Source organism: Lepidochelys kempii, chromosome 9 (genome assembly GCF_965140265.1).
Source record: "Lepidochelys kempii isolate rLepKem1 chromosome 9, rLepKem1.hap2, whole genome shotgun sequence".
Taxonomy (NCBI): domain Eukaryota; kingdom Metazoa; phylum Chordata; order Testudines; family Cheloniidae; genus Lepidochelys; species Lepidochelys kempii.
In genome coordinates this window covers 56781109-56798811 of record NC_133264.1, presented here as the reverse complement: position 1 = coordinate 56798811, position 17703 = coordinate 56781109, and the positions used below count along the sequence as shown (strand labels likewise).

The 17703-nt window shown below is 47.5% G+C and overlaps 1 protein-coding gene across 2 annotated transcripts in view; it reads right to left on the bottom strand.

Annotated features, from left to right (window-relative positions):
- Positions 1-4574: 4574 nt before the first annotated feature.
- The window catches only part of NSDHL (NAD(P) dependent 3-beta-hydroxysteroid dehydrogenase NSDHL), a 29287-nt gene continuing 16158 nt past the window's right edge, over positions 4575-17703 (bottom strand). For both annotated transcript variants that reach the window (XM_073360527.1, XM_073360526.1), the window contains 3 exons: positions 8475-8617; positions 6247-6349; positions 4575-5151 (listed from right to left, as the gene is read on the bottom strand). In XM_073360527.1, the coding sequence (XP_073216628.1) occupies positions 4819-5151; positions 6247-6349; positions 8475-8617 (579 nt within the window). In that variant the 3' untranslated portion in view covers positions 4575-4818. The remainder of the gene's footprint in view (positions 5152-6246; positions 6350-8474; positions 8618-17703) is intronic.

Below are 17703 nucleotides of genomic sequence, written 5' to 3'. Positions count from 1 at the left end.
CAGGGAGGACTACATGCACAAATGCTGCCTCTCTACAGGTATTGCTAGGCAAAAGTCTCCAGCCCCTGTGCACAGAACACACATAGGATACACATCTGCATCTACTTGAAGAAGAATCATTAGTTACCCACAGTGGAACAGCTTTGAGAGGAGATTGAGGGAGCACCTCAGTGGTAGGGCACTTGCCCAATTCAAACCCTTTCTCCCTGTCTGGCGGGGGGGGGGGGGGAGGGAATTGAACCCAGGTGTCCCATGTCTTAGGCAAGTGCTCTAATTGCTGAGATGCCACTGCCTCCTCCTTCAGCTGTGTTGTGTGAAGTGAAGCAGGTGCCTGACTCATTCCCCAGGAAAGTACCTTAGGTGCTTAAACCAGATGCCAAAGTGGCTGGTTCCTGTTCCTGGAACACTAAGCACTGTGAGGCCTCTGCCTGCAGCCTGGAATTAGGCATCATCTCTGAGAGGGGGGCAGGACTTAGCACACAGCTCTCAGCTCAGCATCTCCCATTGGCTACTTTAGGCGGCTCCCCACCTGGCATGCTGGCTTCTGTGACTCAAATTCTAAGGTACCTATCTCTCCCCATTTATTGTATACGGAACCTTGGAGCCCAACTCAGGCTCTGTGGCTCACTGTTGTGTTCTATCATTCTCTAGGCACCTAAAAGATGGGAGCCACGACGCTCAGCACTGCATCATTTAAGTCCCTGTGTGGATCTGGGTCCTTATGGAGAAGAGGTGTCTCTAAGCTAGTGGCTATAATTTCAGCCATGTTAACATCTGACTTCAGCCCAGCCATAGTGCAAGGTTTCTATTTGGTTTGGAAAATAAAGGCTAGTGATGCTATGTTGAAGAGATGGTGAGGTGACCTAATCAATAAGGAGCACCTAGTGGGTCAGTCCAATTCCAATTCTCTCATATGCTTTTTGTGAGCTACCAGCACAGGGAGACCATTCTAGCTACCTCACCTATCACAGTCTCTCATTTATTCTTCTCTTTTTGAGCTGGGTTTTAGAGGGAAAATTCTAGCACGCACACTGCTCCTTACATTACACCAGTCCAACCACCAGTCTCAAGGTTTCAGGTCCTGTAGCACTTCTGGCTAGATTCTACATTCACTTGATACCCCGATGATCTACAACGGGAGAGGAAAGGGGCAGCCCTCCATTGCAATTACTGCTGATAGTTGAGATAGACAGTACTTGTGGTATGGTGAAAACAGAAGCTGGCAGACAATTCTAGCTGGCAAGTGCCACCTGCAGGCCAACCTCAATATTGCCTCTAACAGCTCATTTTTCACTTTCTATCATTGGTACTGTACTTATCTCGCCCTCATTCCTGGGGTCTGAGCACCTCACAATCCCTTCTGCATTCATCCTCACAACACAGGGCAAGTGTCCCACAACTTACAGATAGGAAAATGAGGCCCAGAGAGGCTAAGGGATGGGTCCAAGGTCAGAAGCGAGTAAATCCCAGGCCCATGCTTCCTCTCACACAAAATGCTAAAAGTGGAAGTGCAATAAGACACATTTGGACACCAGTAACTTGCCTGACTACTCGGCAAAGAGCACAACACACGCTAGTGCTTCCCCACTCTGTTAGAGATGAAAAGAACAGGCTGACCCAGAGGCAGATTGAGTAAATGGGCTTCGTTATTGCAGTACTTATTCCTCTCGACCCAATTGTCAAGAAAGCACTGAGTTAATCACTTTATTTGAGCATGAGCTTTCGTGAGCCACAGCTCACTTCATCGGATGCATACCGTGGAAACTGCAGAAGACATTATATGCACACAGAGACCATGAAACAATACTTCCTCCCACCCCACTGTCCTGCTGGTAATAGCTTATCTAAAGTGATCATCAAGTTGGGCCATTTCCAGCACAAATCCAGGTTCTCTCACCCTCCGCCCCCCCCCCCCCCCACACACAAACTCACTGTCCTGCTGGTAATAGCCCATCCAAAGTGACCACTCTCTTCACAATGTGTGTGAAAATCAAGGTGGGCCATTTCCTGCACAAATCCAGGTTCTCTCACTCCCTCACCCCCCCTCCAAAATGGCCCAACTTGATGATCACTTTAGATAAGCTATTACCAGCAGGACAGTGGGGTGGGAGGAGGTATTGTTTAATGGTCTCTGTGTGCATATAATGTCTTCTGCAGTTTCCACGGTATGCATCCGATGAAGTGAGCTGTAGCTCACGAAAGCTCATGCTCAAATAAATTGGTTAGTCTCTAAGGTGCCACAAGTACTCCTTTTCTTTTTGCGAAGACAGACTAACACGGCTGTTACTCTGAAACCTGAGTTAATCACATCACGCTCTTTTATCTAAGTTAATATGTAAATACCCCCATTTACTACAACACCCACAAAACCCTTATTTGATAATATGAATGCCCATATAATGAATATGAATAGCTATATACCAAATATAATTATACCCGCCCGTTTACAGCATTAAGCATATTATAGACATTTTTACATTGAAGACATTTCTTTGCAGTAATTGTAGCCACAAGTTCCCTTAAATCAGCAGTTCACAGGGGAGGGAGAAAGAGGCCATGATTCCGAGCTCATTTATGTAGCTGGGAAAGGAAGGGATGGGGGAGAACACTTCTTTACACAAAGGGTATCCTTCAGATAATCACATTCCTTATGCAACTACAATGCTTATCTATCCTTAACAAGCAGAAGGGAAGGGAGAGGGATGGCAACTTTATCTGTCAAGTGAAGAAACAGTGCCCGTCTGTGCCTTTACTTCCTACTCCCATGCTAGCACACCAGCAGTTTCCCAGGTCTTTACTTAATCCTTACATATCCCAACACACTCTTTAGCACAGGAAGCATTATGGGCCTTTCACAAAGTCAGGGTGTCAAAACCCCCACCCTAAAGTGGCATGACCTCACGATTGCAGGTGCATTCCATTGTGGAGGGATACAAGTTGGCAGAGAACCAACACAGAATTGGATAGCCAGGGAGGGCAAAGAGGTAGATAATGACTAAAAAGTTTAATTTAGGTGTAAGCTTTGAGGAGAGAAGCTTGTTTTCTCATTATGCTCTCTGCAGGACCATGCAGTACAGAAATGAGTAATGGCAACTGTGGTTTAGCGGTGTCATGGCATATCCTGGTTACAGGAAAAACCCAAGATTGTTACAAGTTAGGAACAGGGCACACCCTTTGCTTACTAAAGGATAAGAGAACTGATGCTCATTCCCACCACTGTTACAAATACAGAGTGTAAAGGATGGCTCCACTTGAGTCACTAGTTAGTGCCAACACCACTGTGTCATTGTCGAACATACAGAGTAAAATCCAGGGCGGCCCATGGATGAGGGCACCTGGTTCCAACTGAAGCTAGAGGCAGGATATGGACCCAAGAGGTTTCAGCACTGTCCTGTCTACTCAGGTAGTATAGCATGTCACAGAGGCCACTCGTTGCCAAAGGATTGTAGTCTAGAATCCAAACTTTAAATTTCACACTCTTGGGGGTTGCAAAAGACAGTTACCTTTTTCCATATCTGGTGTTCTTCGAGATGTGTTGCTCATTCAACTTAGGGGGTGTGCTCGCCACATGCACCCGTGCCAGAAGTTTTTCCCTCAGCAGTCTCCATAGGGGACCTGCTCTGGAGCCCCTTGGAGTGGTGCACATATGCTATGTCATATAGGCCGCCGCCGGCTCCCTCTACCCTCAGTTCCTTCTTGCCAAAAATTCCAACAGTGGGGAAGGAGGCGGAGTCGTTGAATAGACATGAGTAACATCTCAAAGAACACCAGTTACAGAAAAAGGGAACTGTCTTTTCTTCGAGTGATTGCTCATGTCCATTCAACTTAGGTAACTCCAAGCACTACCCATGGAGGCGGGTAAGGAGTTCATGAACATGTAGACTGCAACACAGCTCTACCGAACCCAGCATCGTCCTTGGCCTGCTGCGTGATGGCATAGTGGGCCGCAAACGTGTGCCGAGGACCACACATCTTGGCTTTACAGATGTCCTGGATCGGAACACATGCCAGGAAGGCCGCCAAGGATGCCTGCACTCTAGGCAAGTGGGCTCTGATTATCAGTTTTCACTGAGTGACCGGGGACCCAAATCCCCTGCCAGCTCATAACAAGCCCTTATGCAAGCGGACCAAATCACTTGGAGATCGGAGGCAAGGAGGGCATTTGTAATTTTCGTGACCCCCTCATGCAAGGCGAAAGCTATCCTGGCTGGGGCTAAGGGGCAGATAACATCATAGAGAGAGTCTGTGGGCTCCTCTAAGTCCTCCACCTGGAGGCCCAGGTTGGCGGCAACCCTCTTTAACAGCTCCTTATGTGCTGTGGCATCATTCTAGGGAACCAGTGGAGGGGGCCCCACTATAGCCTCATCTGGTGACAAGTAGGAGGAAGCTGGTACCAAGGGGTCCTCCACAACCAGAGGTGGTCCAGCAGCTTGCTCGCCCCCTTCCTCCTGTGCCTATTCTGTTACTCAATCCACAGTCATTAGGAAAGGCTGGCATAGTCACCAAAGCAGTGAAATAGAAGAAGACATGGGCGGACAGAGCAGGGGATGGGATGTGGATGTACTAGCTCACTATTTTAGGAGGAAACATTCGGGTGTTTATTCAAACAGAGTAGCAGCCAATAGCTATTTTAGAACAGGTTGTCACACAAAGCAGTCACAGGGAGGTACAGGCTGTTAGTACAACTACAGGATGAAGTCCTTCAATCCAGAGAAACGCATTATCCCTAGGAGAGGCTTGAAGAAAGGTTCATTTGTCCAGAGAATTAGGGTCTCTTCAATGCCCTTGTGTTAGCTAGAGGGGTTCCTCTGGGTCTCCTTACTTGGCCCGGCGTAGGTGGGAATAGCTCTGGATAGTCCTCTCCACTGCTTCATCCAGGCTCACCACCGGCTTGTAGCCCATGTACCTTTTGGCCCTCTTGCAGCTGTAGTAATGGAATGTCCCAGCTAATGCTACCCGCATGGGGGTGAAGGTAGGTTTGATCGTGATGAGTGGACTCAGCAACAGCAACACCAGAGACAGTAAGAGAGCTAAGTAATATGCCACCCAATAGGGGATTTGGTATTTGGGTGCACTGTAGTTCAAGCCAGTCAAGATACGGGACATGAATGACCAGAAAGGGACTGGCTCATCGTTTGTGATGTGAAATGCCTGAAAAAAAGAACACAAAAAAAGCCTTGTGGTTAAATGTGACAATTTGGACACATTTTTATAAAGCCCTAGTTTTAATTTCATTTTATTGTTGAATAGATTAACACCCGCAGCTTTGCTCTGATGACTCTTAGTATCAGACTTAAAGAAAAATTAACTATATTTAATATCAAGAAATGGCCATTTATGGAACTACAACTCCCTCCCTTGTTAAGAGAGCCCACTGCTCCCAACAAATCAGAAGTGAAAATTCACACCCCCGAATGGCATAGTTAAGCCTACCTAGTCCCCATGTAGACGGCTCTAGGTTGACAGAAGAATTCTTCTGTTGACCTCGCTGTCGCTTCTCGGGGAGGTGGATTACCTATGCCGATGGGACCAACCTTCCCATTAGTGTACACAGTGTCTATACTGAAGTGCTGCAGCTGTGCCACTGTAGCATTTTAAGTGTAGACAAGACCTCAGACTATTAGTGATTGTTGCACTGTAATTCTTTACCCAAAGATAACCTTGAGAATTTCTGCTGGAGTAGGTGTTTTATAACTGCTATGTTATACTTTTTAAGTGCTTAGAGCTTTGATTGAGCAGTAACTTTAAAGTCTATCTATCTTTAGCCCTTATGGTTGCGAGAAGCTTTTACCAGATGCAAAGCCATCTGAATGAATCTGCAGACAAAAAAGAAAAATAGCTACAAGGTGTGAACCACCTCCATTGGTCTTCAAAGTTAACATCCCATTGAGACCAATACTTCCATGTCAGTATTAACTATTTTATTGCCAATCCTATTAGCAGAAACATGCAGCTATTTCAGGAGTGTGGGCAGAGCATAGATAGGGTACCACACTCCAACCCCATTTAAGTCCCGACCTTGGGGTGTGGCAGAGCAGTGCATGTGCGGGTGAGGAGATGGAGTCTGGGGAAAGTTTACACAGCACTTTTTCATAGTGTGTTTTATTCTAGTTAGTGCAGTCACTTTCCTGTGTAATAAAAATTCATCCAAGTCACTGAGAGGAAAGAAGAGCTAAGACACAAAGAAATGGAACCTCTGATCACACCCAGTTTTGCTATCCATATGCAATGGGGAGACTACCTTACCTTCCCACACAGGGGAGAGTCTTTATGAAGATGCTCTGCAGCTAGTATGTGCCCATGGACCACATTTTCCACAAAGGTAAAGTCTACTAGGTTCTTCCCATCCCTGCACACACAAAAGGAAACAGCTTATCTCAATGTACAAAGCAGCTGAAAATCAGCAAGTGGCAAAAGGCAAAGCTACCAACATAGCTGAGCTCCCAGCTACCTCTTCCCCAGATGTCAGAAAAAGGTCCTGCTTCAGGCCAACCCCTTTCTGAACGAGAAGCCTCTAAGGCTTTGTCTACACTACGGACCTTACAGTGGCATAGCTGTACCGCTGCAGCTGCGCCACTGTAAGGTCGCCTGTGTAGCTGCTGTATGCCAATGGGAGACAGCTCTCCCACCAGCATAATTAAACCATCCCAATGAGCGGTGGTAGCTATGTTGATGGGAGAGCGTGTTTTTTTCCCACACCCCAATCAATAAAAGTGCTAGTGTAGACAAAGCCTAAATCACTACTCAGGAGCAAGCCTGGCACCATCCCAGCTCCTGTCCAATGTCCCAGGTAAGGCTTTAAAACCTGCAGTCACATCTAATTGAAATCTGAAAGTTTTGGGACCCACAGAACATCAATGAAACAATCCACAGAAGCAGAACAGATATGACTATTGTATCTAGCACACAAAGGGTTATTTAAGGACAAGCTTTCTGCTCATTTATAGATTTGCCTGACTCATTAAAATTACATTTCATCCAAATTTAGCCCTGGCCAAAATGAGGGGGATCTCCACCTGCTTACATCAGAGTTGAATTTAACCCACTGTGTTCATTTCTCTTTAAGAGCCTAATTAAATCAACAACTGGATTGTCAGATGCACTCTCCCAGCCCCTGTCCCTGAAAGCTAATTGTTGTGAAACAACTTCCTGATGATTTGTAATTTTCAGTCATTGTGGCTTTAATGGGTCATACAAAGATAGAAAAGAAAAGAGTCTTCACTGGAAGGGAATACATAAGTGTTTCTAGTTCTGCAGAGCCAACACCTTTCTTAGGGAGGAAAATGGAGACTATAAAAAATGTTTCAGTAACATAAGAAGGGGAAGCTTAAATTTATTTGGATTCATGATTCATAAAGCAGCTTGAGAAGGTAAATTTAATTGATGGCACAAGTGCAAGCTAACACAAGCCACACAAGACACCTCTCTCTAAATAGGTCTCTCACACACACACCTACCCCTCCCAGTATGCAATTAAATCTATTATAAACTGGATGGGAAATTTATTTTTTAAATCACAATACACGAGTCTAAAAAAAGTCTTAATCACAGTCAGTACTATTTCTTGCTCTAAATTTTAAATTCCACACTATGAGTTGTGCCACTTGCAATGAGGAAGCAAAGTTTTTGAACTTTATTATAGTTATCAATATGAATATCAAAATGCAATTTAAGTTTTGAGATCACAATAAGACAGTCGAATGCAACAATTGTATAACACTAGATGAGTTAACGTAACACAATCCATGTCCTGTCAGGTCTTGTTGCATATTACATATGAACATAACTTGACCATGATGAATGTGTGACTGGTCAGCTTTGAACTACTGTCCAAACTACTAGGGCTGTGGCATTTAAATGTAACTTCTCTCTGATTTATAGGTCAATCTTTGTTTTGACCTGTAATGTCACAACCATAATTTAGCCATAATGATCACGAATCTTCACTATAAACTGGCATAGAACAAGAAACTCCTAAAGATGGTCTATCTGATAAAGGCTCATATGCCACTCTCGTTACTGTTGAGTCTGAGCACCATCCAGTAGTGCATTAAGCAATATTTGTACATAGTTATATTATAATTATATACATTTGTTCTAGATGGTTAATGGATAGCTCAACTGATGTCTCTTCAAACAGGAGACAAACTCATCTCAGTGCCAGTATCCCACAAAAAGAAGGCTTCTTCAAAATGAATCCTGGGTCAAAGCAGTGGTGGTATAGCTGGGGAACCCATCATTTCCTGGGAAAAAATGTTATGATTCCTGAGTAGGTTCTGTGCAGAAGTTGATGGACTGTTAAATCACACATTCTGCCTAGTTCTTGGGCATGTCCAGGCAGGGCCTTTGATTTAACACTGGAGAAGCACCATCCACATCTTTGACACTACAGATCTAATAATATTCTCTTCCAAATGGGGTATGTCACTTTGGTATCAAATTTCCCATGAGACAAAGATATAAGTCTCTCTCACCCAATCATGAACTTCATTTTGCCACTCTTAGCTGCCTGAATGAGGATGGGAACCAGCTGGAGGTCCCTGGGACCAAATATCCCATGAGGGCGAATGGCAGTCGTGAAGAAATCATCATCTGGGTCATTAGCATTTAGCACTTCCTGTGGGAGACAAAAAGTTAGTCAAGAAAGACTGGCGAGACCAACAGATGGCTTAGAAATGCATCCCTTGCATCATCATCCCATAGAACTGCTTCCTCTGCATTTTGGGGGGGAACCTTTCTCGAGCATCAATGTATGAGCTAATGCCCATCTATGCCTTTGTGGAACACCTTTTCCCTCTGGATCGCCTCCTTTTTTTCCACTCCTCTTCCTGCCAAGAAGGCAGCAGACAAGGCCGCATCCAGTTTCATTGTCAGACACAACTTCACAGATCAGCCAACAAAAGAGAGACCTGAAGGAGGACCAAAGAAATCATATCTATAGGTGAACAGTGGAACCCTGGAACTTTTGGAACTGCATCACTCCATCCACCCCTTGCTGAGGTAGTGGGGAATAGGAGAAGTAGAAAGAATTATTTCTCCACCCCAAAATCCTTTAGCTCATCAATAAATGAAAAATTTCCATCATTAGCTCCCTTAATCCACTTTTTGAGAAAGCATCATCTCACTCCACTGGAATCACCAACTGATAACATGCAGACTTAGTTTAGTTTTAGTTCCATTAGGAGTTTCCAAACAACATGTTCTACCACATTCCAGCAGCTAGTGTCTTTCCCAAAAGAAACCCAGTGTTATTTGATATGAAGTACTGAGTTGTATGTGCAAATAAATATGGATAGTTCCACTGCTTTGCCAAAAACAAAGGCATAATTATGGGCGTATTGGGCTGGATTTGTCTAATCGTGTATTCATAAGCCTCCTACTCCATTAGTTCATCAATCTGCAAGGCAGCTGAGTTTGCAAATGAATAGATGCGCTGATGCGATTTTTGAATAGCAAGTACATGGCTTTTTTAAAAAAAAAATTAAAGGTTTTTTCAAGGAATGCAAAAAGGCTGTTAAGCCTAATACTTTTGCTTAAGGGTCAACTCAAATTGGGATTCAAATATAAATTCTGCTGAAAACTTTATGAAACTTTAGACTATTTCCATACATTTTTTTTAATTCCAATTACAAGAATTTGGTTTTGTTTCATTTGAAAACAGTCCCCTGCCATGTTTAACACCCAACTCCTGCAGCACTAAGAATTTGAATGTGAAACAGACTTCAGAGATTTTCAATGTCCCAAGTGGGAGAAAATGCAAAGTGCACAAAGACAGACAAGTTTTTACTTTCATAATGGAAGATGTTCTCTGCACCAGAGGCAACAAAATGTGTTTGTACAACATGTGATTAAGTTGATTGTGTCCCTTTAACTTTACCGGTCTCAGTCTCACCTTCCTGCTCTTTCCACACTAATCCTCTGGCACACCTTCTGCACAAATAAACATGTCTCAAACGTATACCCTACTTCAATAGCCTAACTTATGCCACAGGTTTACTTTGCTCTTTTCTATTAAGCGAAGGTACTGCTGGTATAAGGGCAGGTTTGACAGCTGTGAAGACAAAGCTCTATATTTATCCAAAGAACAGGAACAGCATGAGCATCTGCTGTGAAAGCATCTTTTCCACTGCCCCATCAGTGTGCCACAATGCTATTTTAAAGGCACCAGGGGAGACTTTCAAAGGTGCATGCAAACCGCTATTTGTATTTTTGAAAGTCTCCATCGTCTCTACATGACAGATATTCATGCATTCTTTATGGCTCATTAACCTCTTTGCTGAAATTGTCAGCAAGGAGACTAAATAAAAAAACAGTTACCCACCTTTTCGTAACTGTTGTTCTTCAAGATCCATTCCATTCCAGGAGTGTGTGCACCCACATGCACAGTTGGAGACTTTTGCCTTATCGTTATCTGGAAGGCCAGCTGTGGCACCCCCTTGAGTGCCATGCTCATGCACCGGTATATCAGGCACCGCCGGCCCTACACCCTTCTCAGTTCCTTCTTGCCAGCAACTTCAACAGAGGGGCAGGAGGTTGGGTAATGGAATGTACATGAGCAACACATCTCAAAGAACAACTGTTATGAAAAGGTGGGTAACCATTTTTCCTTCAAGTGCTTGCTCATGTCGATTCCGTTCTAGGTGACTCACAAGCAGTATTAACGGAGGAGGGCTTGGAGTTCAGTCGTGCAGCTTGCAGCACTGCTCTACCAAAGCAAGCATTGTCTCAAGCTTGTTGGGTAAGCACGTAGTGAGATATGAATGTGTGAATGGACCACCAGATAGCAGCCCCGCAGATATCTTGAAGGGCTCTTGGGCTAGGAAGGCAGCCGACAAGGCCTGAGCTCTAGTTGAGTGGGGGGTGACAATTGCTGGCAGAGGCACCTTCAGCCAATCATAGCAGAAACGGATGCAGGCAGTGATCCAAAATAAAATCCTCTGGGCAGACACACAATGGCCTTTCATCCTATCTGCCACCGCGATGAACAACTGAGTCAACTTGTGAAATAGTGTGGTCCTTTTGATGTAGGAGGCTAGCACTCTCCTGACATCCAGGGAGTGTAAGCTACACTCCTCCTCAGACTTATAAGGCTTTGGAAAGAAGACTGGCAAGAATACGTCCTGGCTGGCATGAAATTGCGAAACCACCATGGGCAGGAAAGCCGGGTGTGGCACCTGCTGGACCTTATCCTTGAAGAACACAGTATACAGTGCTTCCAATGTGAATGCCCTAATCTCGGAAACCCTTTGGGAAGAAGTTATCGCCACCAGAAATGACACCTTCCAGGAGAGCAGAAGAGAACAGGACACCAAGGGCTCGAAGGGTGCTTTCGTGAGCTGCTTGAGTTCCAGATTAAGGTACCATGGAGGGACAGGATCCCAGACTTGAGAATAGAGCCGCTCCAGACCTTTTAAGAACCAGACCGTCATGCCATGGGCAAAGACTGATCTGCCCTGGAACGGAGAGTGAAAGGCTGATATAGCAGCCAAGTGGACCTTAATTGATAAAAGGGACAAGGCTTGGAGCTGAAGATGCATAAGGTAGTTCAGGATCAGCTGCAGCGAGACCTGCTCAGGCCCAACCCCTCGGGCCAAAAGTCCAGCACATGAAGCTTTTCCATTTAGCCAGATAGGTAGCTCTAGTGGAAGGCTTTCTGCTTCCCAGTAGGACCTGCTGGACTCTAACCAAGCACTCCTGCTTCTCAGTAGTCAACCATGGAGCAACCAAGCTGTGAGGTGCAGCGCTGCCAGGTTTGGGTGCAGGAGACAACCGTGATTCCTCGACAGGAGATCTGGCCAGGTCCGACACTGACAGGTCCACAAGCATCCTGAAACAGTGCTGGTGAGGCCAAGCCAGGGCGATCAGGATGACCTTGGCCTTGTCCTGCTTGACCTTCATGAGGACCTTGTGGAGCAACGACACTGGCAAGAAAGCGTACATCAGAACCCCAGAGCACAGGAGTGAAAAGGCGTCCGATAGGAAGTCCCTGTCTATTCCCCAGAACAAGCAGAACAGCTGGCACTTCCTGTTCTGGCAAGTCGCAAACAGGTCCACCTGGGGAGACCCCCACTTCCGGGAGATTTGGTAGACCACATCAGGATGGAGAGACCACTCGTGGTAAAATGAGAAGGTTCTGCTGAGGTGATCCGCCAAAATGTTCCTGGTCCCGTGAAGGTGCGCTGCCACAAGATAAATGACATGCTGCACACAGAAGTCCCAGAGCTAGCTGGCTTTCCGGCAAAGGGCTTATGACCTGGCTCCACCTTGTTTGTTGATATAAAACATTGTGGCAATGTTGTCCATCAGGACTTGAACCACCTTGCCTTGCAGCTGGGACCGAAAAGCCTGGAAGATCAGGCGAACCACCCTGAGGCTCCCTGACATTTATGTGGAGGGTGCAGTTGACCCCCGACCAGCGGCCTTGTGTACTGAACCCTCCCAGGTGGGCTCCCCAGCTTATGTCTGAGGCATCGGACACCAGAGTCAACGACGGGGCCGGAGCTGTGAAGGGACCTCCCTGCAAGACTGATGCAGGATCCAGTCACCATGCCAGGGATGCCCGAATGTGGTCTGGCACCTCGACTACCGGGTCCAGGTTGTGCCTGTTGGGGATGTAGACCGACGCCAACCATGCCTGCAGCAGGCAGAGAAGGAGCCAGGCATGGTAGACCATGTTGGTGCAGGCCGCGGTATGACCTAACAACCTTAGGCAGGTGCGGGCGGTGGTGAGCAGATGATCCCTCACACAAGAGATTACATCCGACATGTCTCAGAAGCAGGACTCCAAGAGGAATGCCCTTGCCTGCGTGGAATCGAGAACCGCCCCGATGAACTCTATCCATTGCACTGGTACAAGGGTTGACTTCTTTTCGTTCACTAACAGGCCCAAGTTGCTGTATGTGGCTCGTACCAGATTGAGGCTGCTCTGTACATGATCTGCCCTTGATGAGCCAATCGTCAAGATAAGAATAGATCCCCTGGGATCTACTGGGGCCATTCATTTTGTAAAGACCTGCAGAGCCGAGGATAGGCTGTCATAACCATAAGGGTAACCTAAAAATTCCTCCTTACCTGTACGGGGTTAAGAAGCTCAAATAACCTGGTTGGCACCTGACCAAAGGAAGCAATGGGGACAAAAGATACTTTCAAATCGGGGGGGGGGGGTGTCTTTGTTTCTGTGGCTGTTCTCTCCTGGGACTGAGAGGGGCCAGACAGAAATCCATCTTCTCCAACCCATCCTAATCCAAGTCTCTAGTATTGCAACCAGTATAGGTAAGCCAGGCAAGGTGGATTAGTTTATCTTTTGTTTTGCTTGTGAATTTTCCCTGTGCTAAGAGGGAGGTTTATTCCTGTTTTCTGCAACTTTAAGGTTTTGCCCAGAGGGGAACCCTCTGTATTTTGAATCTGAATACCCTGTGAGGTATTTTCCATCCTGATTTTTACAGAGATGATTTTTACCTCTTTTTTTTTTTTTAAATAAAATCTTTTTAAGAACCTGATTGATTTTTCCATTCTTCCAAGACCCAGGGGTTTGGGTCTTTGATCATTTTGTAACCAATTGGTTAGGATATTATTCTCAAGCCTCCCCAGGAAAGGGGGTGTAAAGGCTTGGGTGGATTGCTGGGAGAAGAGGACTCCAAGTGGTCCTTTTCCCTGGTTCTTTGTTAAATCACTTGGTGGTGACAGCATACCTCAGTCCAAGGACAAATAGAGATTTATGCCTTGGGGATGTTTTTAACCTAAGCTGGTAGAAATAAGCTTAGGGGGTCTTTCATGCAGGTCCCCACGTCTGTACTTAGAGTTCAGAGTGGTGAGGGAACCCTGACATAGGCCAAAGAGGACTGCTGTAAACTGGAAATGGCACTGGCCCACCATGAAACAAAGGAACCACCTGTGTCCTGGGAAGACAGAGATATGGAAATAAGCACCTCTCAAGTCAAGCGGTATACCAGTCTCCCAGAGCTAGGGAGGAAATGATGGATACCATGCAAAACTTCGACTTCTTGAGGTATTTATTGAGCCATTGCAGGTCCAGAATGGGACGTAGGCTACCTGTTGCCTTTAGGTTAATGAAATAGTGGGAGTAGAATCCTTCCCCCCCATTTCCTCAGGGACTTCCTCCACCGCTTCCAGTTGCGGAAGGTGGTTTATTTCCTGAACAAGGAGCTGCTCGTGAGACGGGTCCCTGAAGAGGGATGGGAGGGAGGGGTGGCCGAAAACTGGATGGTGTAGCCTGATGACATGATGTCCAACACCCAATGGTCCAAGGTAACCCTCAACCAGGCCAAACAGAAGAGACGGTCGAGGAAAAGGTGGGGCAGATCCAGGGAGGTGACTGGTGCGTCGCTCTCAAGCGCGCCCTCAAATCGAGCACTTCTGGCCCCCATGGTGTTTTGCCAGGCCAGGCTGTGCCAGTGAGTTGGAGGATGAGGGGTGGTGGTGACTAAAACCAGAGTCCCCTCTCCTTGCAGGTCCCTGCCGAGGCTACCACTACCTTCGCGGTGCGGGTGGATGGAATGGCTACCATGCATCCCCAGTGAGTGGAGGGTGGCCTGACCATCCTTTAGGCCATGCATCCTTGCGTTCATTTGGTTGAAGAGCCCAACTCCATCAAACGGGAGGTCCTGAACAGAGGCATGCATCTCCTAGGATAGGCCAGCAGTCTGGAGTCAGGAACTGTGCCTCATGACCACCGCTGAGGCGACCACCCTGGCAGCCGAATTGGCTGCATCCCAAGCCATCTGGAGGGAGCACTGTGCCGCTGCGGTACCTTCCTCCACCAGAGTCCAAAAAGGTCCAGTCTCTTGGCCTCATTTTTTGGGATGGAACTGGCCGGCCCATTTGTTGGCTGCCGACACAACCAACAACTCCGGGGGTGGGTGGATGTATAGGTATTCAAATCCCTTTGCGGGGACAAAATACTTCTTTTCTGTCCTCTTGGAAGTGGGTGGGATGGAGGATGGGGTTTGCCAGCTGGTCTTGGCAATATTCAGGACCGGGAGTGAGACATGATCAGGGGTGAACACGGAGAGCACACTGAATAAAGTGTCTGATTGCTCCACCATCTCCTCCGCCTTGAGGCCCAAGTTGGTGGCCCCCAGCAGAGCAGCACTTGATAATCTCTGAAGTCATCTGGTGGGCTAGGCCAGGAGGGCCCAGCCACATCCTCCTTCTCCTCCGGTGAGGTGGACTGGACTATCGGGGGACAGCCCAGGGCATCTTCCCAGGAAGGGGAAGGAGGCCTCAGGGTGGGCACCTACTCCTCCACGGCAGCGCCCATCGGCACATCCTGCACCGAGCCCAGTGCCATCGGTGCCGACTGAGGTTTGGCCGATGTGGCAACCAAGGAGTAGTGGGATTGGGGCATCAGCATAACAGGTACACCCCAGGCTTTCCAATAGGACCATTGTGTCAGCCACTGACCCTGCTGCCACGTCAGCACTGCCACAGCGGATGCACCTTCTATAGTCCAGTTGCGCTGCTGCCTGGGGGAGGGGCTGAACTTCCTCTGTGCTGGAGAAGTCCTCTTCCTCCGGAGATCAGGGCAGGGTCATCAAGGCCCGGGTCTGGCGGTTAATCACTGCTGCGAGTGACCGGTGCCTGGAATGGTCCAACCAATACCGAGTAGGAGGAGAGATGCTGAGTTGGGGAGCATCCCTGAGGCCTCGGTGATGGTGACCATCATCGCGAAGATGACTGGTGCCAACTGTAAGGCGACCAGTGTCTCTCTCTAGACGAGTCTTTGAGCAAGGACAGAGACCAGTAAAGCGGTGCTGGCAACCTGTAGTGACAAACTGGTGACCTGGGCTGACATGGAGACCAATGGTGGGGCACATGGCTGGCTCTGCCTTGGCTCCGGAGACCGGGGATGCTCACTTACTTTCTGGGAGGCCCTCATGGCAGGCTTGCCTCTGTGGGGAGCCTTAGCTTGGTCCATCATTGCAAGCAGCGCTGATTGCAGTGGGAGAGCTCGTTGCTCTCCAGGCACTGGGAGCCGAGAGGGCGTTGACTGAGCCATCAGCCTGGCTCCCCTACCACTCCCTAGAGTTGGTGGCGGGTCCAATAGGGGGATGGTACTCCACGGGGCAGAGCCCCCTTGCAGCTCCAGTGTGGGTGGGCCAGCCAAGCAGTGTCCTTTGCCCAAAGCCCCTTTATCCAGTTTGCTCAGTGCCAGGTCCCTCTTCTTGGCATTCTTCGTGGGCACTGGTGAAGGGGACCACTGCCGGGAAGAGCCTGGTGCTGGAGGTGCACTACATGCCAAAGCACTGGGTGCTGCATGTGACAGGTTAGACCCCCGGCAGGAGTGCCACCTGATGTACTGTGGTTTCACTGAGCCCCTCATCCTGCTCCACCAGCCTAGATTCCCTCTCCGTTTTGCTGAATTAGGCTCTCCAGCAAAGGTTCTCCAACACAGGTAGGGCCACACCCAGCTGAAGACTGAAGTCAGCTCTGAAGTCATGTGCACACCCCTTTTGGGGAATAAACCCAAAATAATACTGTCTTGCACTGTGTAGAAAGATCTGCACAGCACAAACTCATAAAAATTCACCCTCTTCCCCAATGTGAAGAGAGTTATGCACACCTTCTTGCCCCCCCCAGTTAAAAATTGCACAAACTGGGTTTAATAATAAACAAAACAAGTTTATTAACTCTAAGAGGCAGATTTTAAGTGGTTAAAGGGACAGCAACCAGAACAAAGCAGTTTACTAAGCAAACAAAACAAGCAAACTGAGCTCGATTCACTAAAGATCAAGTAGGGGGGAAAAAAAACGCTGACCACTTGCAAAGCAAGGGAAAGAGGTGCTCCTACTAATCACCAGGGTCGGTAAGAAGGAACAGAGTGGGTAAGACCAGCGGCGCCTGATATACTGATGCATGAGCACGGCACTCAAGGGGACGCCACAGCCAGCCCTCCGGATACCACTAAGGCAAAAGTGTCTGATAACTGTGCACGTGGGCATGCGTGCGCATACACACACACCTAGAAAGGAATTAACATGAACAAGCACCTGAAGAAGAACAGCAACCCTGGTGAAATGAATGGCACATATAGTTTAGAGCTATCCTTTCAGGCTCTGAGAACTTGGGCAAACTTTGCTGCATCGGTTATACTTGGTCATGTTATGAAGGTTTTCTTTGCAACCATAAGAGCTAGAGACCTCTTGTTTTTTAAATGAAAGCTGAGACTCTAAAAAACAACTAAGAGGTCTGTCCACCCTGTGGCTAGTTGTCTGCACCCACTGCACTAGGCATGTCCCACTTTGGGAAGAGGAGGTTACTTACTGTAATTGGAGGTTCTTCACAGTGTGTGGTCTGTATCTGGATTCTAAATGTGGGTGTGCATGCGTACTACGTTCTGGAGCTGGAACTGTTCATAGTAGCGTCCGTTGACCACTGCATCCGAGGCTTTAAGAAGCTGTGCAGGTGGACACCACTCCAGTTCCCTCTTCTTACCTGGCAACAAAGATGCCCAGAGTAGAGGGGAAAGACAGCAGGATTAGAATCCAGATAGGGACCATCCTGAAGACCCTTCAGTTACACTAAGTAACCTCCTCCTCTTCGAGTGGTGACCCCTATATGGATTCCAAACATGGGAGAGTAGTGAGTACTGCACAGGTAGGAGGTGGCTGCGAGGACTTGGAAGAAGAGATAGTATGAAGAACAGCATGGCCCACCGCAGCATCCGTTGACGTGGCAGAGGCG